At 55.9% G+C, this 8,661-nt stretch overlaps 1 protein-coding gene across 2 annotated transcripts in view; it reads left to right on the top strand.

The window, feature by feature from the left end:
- The first annotated feature begins 5,891 nt into the window (after positions 1 to 5,891).
- Positions 5,892 to 8,661, top strand: part of ACSBG1 (acyl-CoA synthetase bubblegum family member 1) — a 38,269-nt gene continuing 35,499 nt past the window's right edge. The window contains exon 1 of one of the 2 annotated variants that reach the window (XM_036916056.2): positions 5,892 to 6,073. In XM_036916056.2, the coding sequence (XP_036771951.2) occupies positions 5,916 to 6,073 (158 nt within the window). In that variant the 5' untranslated portion in view covers positions 5,892 to 5,915. The remainder of the gene's footprint in view (positions 6,074 to 8,661) is intronic. The other variant, XM_036916064.2, reaches the window with a different exon arrangement.

The raw sequence follows: 8,661 nt of genomic DNA, 5'->3' as shown, positions 1-8,661 counted from the left end.
GCACGGAGGCGAGGCGCCCGGGGCCCTGCCAGAGGGGCCGGGCTTTGCGGGCGCGGCGGCCTCACTGCCCACCCCCGGGGCTGACAGTGCCGGTGGGACGCCCCTGCGGTGGGCGCGGCCTGACCCCAGTGCCCCCGGGCCCGACCAGGCCCCTGACGCCGCGGCTGCCGGAGGCCCTGCCCTGCCCTGCCCTGCCCTGCCCTGCGGGCCCAGAGATGCCTGCCTCCCGGGCTGCGCCCCTAGGTGCCCGGGAGCGGGATGGCCACCCCGGCCCAGAGTGGGCTTGGAAAGCAGCGCCATCAGGGAATCGCAGGCTCTCTGCTCCGGCCCAGCCCGGCTCTGCTGGCGGATCGCCGCCAGGGAGGGGGGCCACTGGCCACCTCTGCAGTCCCTCGGGCTTTGTCCTTGGTCCTGTGTCTGAGGCAGGCACTGCTCTCCCCCTGTTCAGTGAGGGCGAGAAAAGACTTAACATCAGAGAGAAATTGAACTGTTCGTTTCTGTTCTTGGAGACATGGCTGTACTCTTCTCAATGAGAACCCCGTAGAGCGGTGACCTTTGGGCAGAGAACTGAGTGCAGCAGGTTGGGAAGCCTGATCCCACACCCAGGTGTCGGCACGCCTACGGGCCCTGGCCTCTGGTCCGCAGGAAGCGGTCTTTGCCACTGCCTGCCTCCTTCCTCACAGGGCTCTTGCAAGGATTATATGAGATGATAAGTGAGGGCTTTTGGCACAGAGGGTCTCAAACCTTGCTACTCAGAGGAATCACCTGGGAGCTAAAACTCCCTGCGTACTTGCCACAGTCGCAGCACTGGGGATGGAGCCCGAGCAGTATTCCGAAGGCTCCCAGCGTGCAGCCAGAGCTGAGGACACTGCCAGCAGTACCCACTTTTCCAGACTCCATGCTCTGGACCAGTGACATGACGGGGCGGATGGTGGTCAGAGCCTAAAGGTATAGAATGGGGCTGTGCACTTGAACCAGGGAGGCCGGGGTGCAAATCCCTGCTGGTTGTGTGACCTTGGTTAACTTAGTGGTTAACTCAGAAAGGTGACTTAACCTTTCTGAGCCTTAGATTCTTCAGCCTTCATATGGGCATAATATTAACAGCATCTGCCTCACAACCTTGAGAACTGCTTGGCACTCAGGCTTAATACACGTTGATGCTTTTTTTTTTTTTACTTTTGTCTAAGCTAAAGCTGACAAAGATTCTTCTATGAAGCTCCACCAGACTCCTCTGGGCCCTCTTATCAACACTAGCATAGTTTCTAACAGCTCAAGGCCACAACCCTAAAATAACTCTAATCCCCCTTAATGTGCCTGCCTGAGAAAACACAAGACTGCCAAAAATTTTTGCTGTTTGTCCCAGCCAACACCTGAGGGGGGGCCTGCCTCGAAGTCTCTGTGGGAGAGCCGGGTCCTAACCTCGCCTCGTAGACACAGCGGGCCTGACTGCACTGACATTGACCCTCGGCATTTTTCACTTCCCTGACCCTGCTGCGTCCACTTGTCTCCCTGTTCTGCTCCTCCACCCTCCCATTAACACACCCAGATATTCCTGCACAAACTGAAGTTGAGTTTGGTTCATGCCAGACCCTTTTCCCTATTCCAAGTAAAATATGTCCTTACCTCTAACTAGTGTCTGGCTTTGTTCACTTCTGGCAAAGCCTTTGATCTAGTACATTGTTCTCTGTTTGGGGAGGAAGACCTAGGATAGAGAGTGGTCTCCTGGGGTATAATGGCACTTTCAGGACATGATAGTGAGGTCTTCTCACTAGGCAAACCCATCCCAGGAGGGCGCAAAGCTTGGACAGAAGTCACATTCAGCTCATCTGTAAAGCACCTTTGGTGTCCCAGCACTGCGAGAAGCTTCAGAGCAACACAAGGAACAGACCGTGAACTCATCTGCTCAGAGCTCATGTCCAGTGCTCCTCTCACTGCATCATGTGATGAAAGCCATGAAAGAGGAGCATTTCGTGGCGTCCTGGGTGGTTAGGGAGGTCATGTGTATGAGGTTCATGCCAAGACCTGGAGGTGGACAAAAGCCTGCAGGGCCGGTGCTCAAGAGGTCCAGGCCCAGGCAAGAGCAGGGCGAAGGCCGCTTCAGGGACCAAGAAAGGACCAGTGTCTCTGGAACAGAGATGGATTGGGGTGTGGACATCGGGCAGAGCTGGAGTCAGACAGTTGATCTTAGGATGCCAGGAAACCCCTAAAGGGCCTCAGGCTTCAAGCAATAAAAATTGTTACATACTTTTATTCCATAGATTTATTTTTTTACTTTATTTCGGCAAAATCACTATGTTATAAACAGCATCTTCACATACTTTGGATTCTACTCTCTGCAACATCAGATTATAAAACATTTCTTGGGTCATAGTGTGATCATATTGACTTAGGGAAAAAAGTTATGTTCATAGCTCTTCGTTTTAATTTGGAAACACTTTGCTCCTCTGAGGCACAGCAAAAAGCAATACTTAGATTCAGAAATGAATCAGGATTTTTATGCATCATGCTCAGACATTGTAGTGGGTTAATAACAAATAAGGGTTGCAGTAGAAATACGACACAATAAATAAGGGTTACTGTAGAAATGCAACAATTACTTTAATTTCATCATGAATTGCTACCCATGATTTTCACATATTTGAAGGGTGCCATTTGGAAAGACTTGGTATGTGTATATACTCATAAAGCCATCTTCAAGTGAGCAGATCCCATCCCTCGTGAGGGAGTGTGCATTTAGAAGATGACCACCAAGGCTGTAAGGGTGGGCAGTAGAGCTGGGGCCAGAGGCCCGCTCTGCCCGTCCTAGTTGGGCCCAGAGGGAACCAACCCCTACGCGCTCCTGGGTGTGGTGTGGCCCCGCCAGCTCCCAGTTGTGTGACCCTGGGCAAGTCACTGTATTCCTCTTCCTCAGTTTCTCATCTGTAAAGAGTCCCCATCTTGTAAGATTGTGGGGGGTATATAAGAGTATGATAGATGTGCGCACACATGTTCATGTATGTGTAAATGACTGAGTAAAAGTCCATAGGACACAACTTGGCACAGTCCACAGTAAATGCTGACCACTGTTATTTGGTGCAAAGGGCTCTGTAAATGTCTGCCTGAAAGTATCAAAATACAAAAAGCCCCAAAAGATGGAAGTCTGAACTCTCTCTCCCTTCCTTGGGACTCAGAGGAGGGAAGCAAACAGGGTGACAGGGCACAGCTCACAAGGAAACATCTCTGTCACGTCGGTCACATCCACAGAAGCCCGTGCTCGGCTCTCCTGAGAGGAGGGAAGGAGCTTGGTGTCCCTCATGAGCAAGGATGCCATGGCCCAAAAGGAGGCGGGCGGTGTGGGTCCAGCCAGGGGCAGGCCAGATCCAGCACCCTCTGCTCCTCACCGCTTGGGCTGTGCGAGTCACTTTGTCATCCTTTTGAACTAAGCTGGAGTCAGGGGTTCTGTCCCCTGCAACCAGGGGTCCTCATTTTGCAGAGGTGAGGTGACCTGGCTCAAAAGCCGGTGTCCTCCCCCTCTGCTGGAGCCCCCCAGATGCTGAGCACACGATCACATGATCTCAATGCAGGTATCTCCACCTCTGAATGCCTATTAATATGCAGATGTACTAAAGCCAGGCAAGATATTCTGGAAATGTTACAATTTTACCCACACCAGGTCTGTGTGACTCCAGCACTCAGGGTTCCCCACTTCCTGTGGCTGCTCACTGTCAGAAATCTCAAGGATCTAAAAGAGCTAGGAGCCCTCTTCCTAGGACAATGCAAATGAGTGGGGACATGCATGTGAGTACACACAGGCTGTCTGTGACTTCAGGGGGTTCCCAGACTCGAGGTAAGGAGATCAGTGCCACCCATGGTCTGTCTCTCTGGACTTTGCGTCACACCACCCTGGGCCCCGGGTCACGGTGGGGATGTTCTGTTCCCGGCCAGCAGCTCCTCCCAGGCCTCCCTAGCCCCTAGCAGACAGAGAAAACATTTCGGCCCCCACCCACAGCAGGTACAGACTTCCCCACTAACAAACTCAGGTGGGCAAACTGCAATGTTATTTTTCTGTAAGTTGATGAAGAAAACTTTTAAGTCTCTACCCCCTTCCTCCTAATGGCAGAATATTTCATCTGTCCATATCACAAAAACTCTGTTGTTCTCAGATTTACAACTAAGTCAGGTCCCAGCAGGGCCAGTCCAAGGGGTTTGTCGCAGAGCCAGACCGACTCAGGAGCCCACAGCCCCGGCGTAGGTTGTGCGATGCAGCCTCATCTGTGACAGCAAAGGACCTCGGAGTCCTTCCTGTGGGCGAGTAAGACCCCGCCAGCCCTTCTGTGGGCTGCGGCGTGCCCACTAAAGAGAGCAAAATGAGGTTCTTAAAATGCCGTGAAAAGTTCTCCAGCAAATGTTGTCCAGTGTAAGAAGAAAGGGACAAAATGTACACTGAGGCTCACCATTTGTTTATTTTCAAATATCTCTAGAACGACATCCTGCTCAGTGCATCCACCTGGCTCATGGGGAATGGCTGCCCCATCACCTCCCCACGTGCACTTGGAGCTGACGGCCCCCTTGGCCGGCCTCCAAGTCTCACCCTCATGATCCCAGCAACTAAACTGAGGCCCAGAGAGGAGCAGGGGGCTGCCCTAGGTCACAGGGCACATGCGGGGAGTGCAATGGAAGATTCAGGTTTCAAAGCCAGACTCCAGACCTCCTGTCCGGGGTGCCTTCAGTGGCACTGCAGGCAGCACCCCAGGGCCTAAGGTCCAGGTCCAGAATTTTCCCAGAGATGGCCACGCTCTTTCTCAGCCACCTGCTCCCACTGGGTAAGACAGCACTGGGGACATCTCATAGAAATCACCAGCACCTCCTTGCACAATTTATCCCAGGTCAAATCATGTCAACTAGAGCCTCAGAATGTGACCTCACTTGGAAATACAGTCTTTACAGATGTAGTTAACTAGGGTGATATCATCCCGATCAGGGTGGTCCTAGTCCAGTGACTGCTGTCCTTACAAAAAGGGAAAACAGGGGCATAGATGCAAAGAGAAGACAGCCATGTGAAGACAGGGCCAGAGCCTGGACTGGCCCGCGTACAGGCCAGGGAACATCGAGGGGCTGCTGGCTGGTGGCCACCAGAGCAGAAAGAGTCAAGGTAAGTCTCATCTTTTGGAGGGAGCGTGGTGCTGGGGCACTGTGAGCCCAGACTTCTGGCTCCAGAACTGGGATCTCTGTTGTTTTCAGCCACTTTGGCCCCCAGAACTGGGTCTAGGGAGGGGAGGTTTCTGATGTTGGAAGGTGTCCTCTGCTCTTCCGGGCTCCCGTGAGTTTCCCACATCTGTGGATGGTCAGCCGCAAGCCCATTAACTCTCATCCCTACAGCTGATGGGACAGACCCCTGCTCACACCAGGTGCCCTGGATGGCCAGCTGCTTAGTGGCTGGGAACCCATGTTCAGAGCTGGGAACGTCTCTTTCCTTCCCCCAGGCTGGGGCTCCTCAAGGGCAGAAGCTTTGGTCCTCGTCTCCCGAGCACGACGTCTGGGGGCTGAGCAGGGAGATCCCTGGCGTCCTGCTGACAGTGGGCAGTGGGGTTCGGTGGCCCCTGCAGCATCTGGGTCCATCATGGTTCAAGAACCTATTGTGCTTCAATGTGGCCTCTTAAAGCCAGGGGCAAGGTCCTCTGGGGCACCCGAAGCCTTGAGCCCATTGGTCAGCCGTGCTGGGAGAGCGAGTGGATTTGCATAAGAAAGAACACTGGCTTCATTGAAATTCTCCTCATCTTGAGTGAAACAAAGCCAGAAAGAAAAGGGAAGTTTTCATCTGAGCAACTTCACGCCAACTTGAACACTGGAGCTTCTAAAAATAGAGAGGAACCAGGCCTCTTTGGGGTGCCCCAGCCCCACCCGCACTGCCCACGCAAGGCCAGGCGCAGTGGGAGATGGAGCTTTCTGCGGATGCCCATGGCCGGAGCTTGCCCTCCAGAGCTGGACGCGGCTGGATGTCCAGCGACCCCAGCATGCCAGACGGCAGAGAGGTTCCCCCAGAGGGCCAGCCGGACGCAAGCGTGGGGCCCACCCGGAACAGCTGGGGAGCCAGGTGAGCCAGCAGCCGCTCTGTGCCCACGGAGCCCGTGGGCTGTTCTGGACTTGCCTCCTCTGTGTGAACACAGTCAAGCTGCTTCCCTCTCTGAGCCTGTTTGTCATCTGGGCAATGAAGGGGAGGGTCTGGATGATGGTGAAATGGCTTAAACCAGGACTGGGACCGTGTGATTGGCTGTTGTTTGGTGTCTTAGCTGCTGCGCAGCTAAGGGGCTCAACCAAAGAATGGGCCACACCAGAGGCATGAAACGGGGGGCTGAGGTTTCAGTCAATGAGAATGCTCCTTGTCTCCTCAAGGGGCCTTGGCAGGTGGAGGCAGGGGCGGTCAGGACAGGGGGCAGCCAGAGGCTCAGGTTCCAGTCTGCTGTGTGACCTTGGCAGGTCCCTGCCCCTCTCTGTGCCACAGCTTCTCCGTCTGTGCTTGAGTGCAGAGCTGAAGCTTCCCCAAAGCCCTTCTGGCATGTATGTCACTGATGTGTGGTTCCTCGGATGCACATTCCGTCTGTCAGACATGCCCATGCCCACTGGGGCCCAGGGCTGTTCATCCAAAGAGGGGGGTACCCTGAGAGGGGCCAGTCCCAGCCCAGGACTCCCACCCAGGAGGCAGGGAGAGGCAGACACAGACTCAGAGTCCAGGCATCCATGGTCGTGCTGAGGGCGCAGCCGAGGGAAGGAGGCAGAGACACTCCCTGTGGGCACCGAGACGGGTGGGTGGTCAGGACGGGCTGATAGCATGTGGACCAGGAAGAACCGCCTGGGCAGCTGGAGTGCAGAATGCAAGGGCAGGACAAGGCCAGGCTCTGAGCCTCCATCGTGGTGGAAAGGCCAGGCTCTAAGATGTTGAGAGTGTGGCCGTCACTCTAAGAGCATGGGGAGGAGGGTGGGAACAGGGCAGAATAGAAGCCAAGTGCCCCAGAGACAGGCCCCTCCCATGCTAAGGCCCTGGGCCCTGCTCTGGGTCTCCAGAGAGGCTGGAGCAGATGCCTGTCCTTCCAGGCGCAGTGGCTCCTTACCTGCAAGGCCTACAAGAGCGTGAGGTCTGGCCATCCTTGACATGGGCCACATGAAGAGGGTAGTAGGCCTTTCGGGTAAGCTGCCCAGCGCTGCCTCCCTGGGGCGGAGGCTGCATCTGCTCTGGGCTCTGGGCATCCTGCCACCTCCCTTCCTCCCTGGGGCCAAAGCTCTCCCACCCCGAGGTGGTCACAGGCCTGCCTCCGAAGCTCAGCCCCTCAATATGAAAAAAGGTCTGCTGGTTCTCAAGGCCCCATTCCTGTGGGGTCAGAACCCAGTGTTCCTGTGTCTCAGAGGCCCGTGTCACAGGCCCTTAGTAATGCGAGGTGGCAGAGGCTCCTGCATGCCCAGCAAGGGCCTGGACACCCTGAAGGAGGCTGGGCACCTGAACTCACAGAGCCAGCTTTCCACAAAAGGGAGATGGCAGAACTGGGGCAGGGCTGTGAGCAGGGCAAGGCTAGCCCTCTGCTGTCCTGCTTGTGGCTCTGGGCTGGGGGTTCGCTTCTCTGAGCCTCAGTATCGCCCTCTGTGCAAATGAAGACCCCTATGAGCCTTGCAAGAAAGGCAAGCTGATTCTATCAGCTGGTGTGTGTTGCATCTCAAAGCAAGGGGCTGCCCCTCACAGGCAGAGGAAACTACTAGCAATGCCTGGAGCCCTCTTAGTAGTGGACTGGGTTCCCATCTGGCTCTGCTGTGGACTCCCTCTGGCCCTGGGCAACATACCTTCTCTGAGCCTCAGTCTCCTCTCCATCAGGGAAGACAGCGCTGTTCTGTCAGCCTTGCAGAGGAAGGTAGCTCTGAGCTCCGTTTAACACTGTCCTGGCATCAGACTCAGCGGCGCTGGGACTGCAAAGGCCCTCTGCTGACTTCCCCCTGCCCCCCTGCTAACCCCCCAACCAGCGGCTCCTCTCTGACCTGCCCATGCGTCAGGCCCTGAAGCCACAGGAGCGCTGCTGCTCCAGGGGAGGGTGCGCCTGTGTTCCTGCCATAACCTGAGAGGGGCCTTATGTCCTTCCTCCCCTTTCCAGAGCTGCAGAAAGGGAGACTGGAGCTGGGGGAGGGTCTGCACACCAGCTGGCCCCCATGAATTCCCTTTTGTGCCAACTTGCAGGCCCAGGAGTGGACTGAGCAGTGTGTGGAGGGAAGGAGCAGGCCAGGGCCAGGAGAGGCAGAGACTACTGGGCTGGGGCCAGGCTGGCACTGTTGGCAGTTGTGCTCCATGTGGCTCCATGTGACCCTGCCATCCAGCAGGGGTACCCATGGGGCATGTCCAGAGAGAGGCCCCGGTCGGAGGAAGAGCTTCAGAGGAACTGGAGGAGGCAGCTCATCCTGGGTTTGAAAGGCTGTGGGTGCCTGGGTGGCAGATGGGGGCACCAGGGAGATGGAAGGTATGGTTCAGTGAAGGTGAAGGTGGAGGACCTTCAGGAGGCTGTCGGACTGGCGAGGGTGGGGTCAGGCTAGCTCCTGAGACTGGATAGGCTGGTGTGGCCGGACGAAGGGCAGTCAGGGCCAGAGGGGCCGCGGGGCATGGAAGCAGCCTAGCAAGGCCTAGTTTTGGAGGTGAGTCTGGCAGTG

This window comes from Manis pentadactyla, chromosome 18 (assembly GCF_030020395.1).
Source record: "Manis pentadactyla isolate mManPen7 chromosome 18, mManPen7.hap1, whole genome shotgun sequence".
Classification (NCBI taxonomy): domain Eukaryota; kingdom Metazoa; phylum Chordata; class Mammalia; order Pholidota; family Manidae; genus Manis; species Manis pentadactyla.
This window is presented reverse-complemented; position numbering and strand designations above follow the sequence as displayed.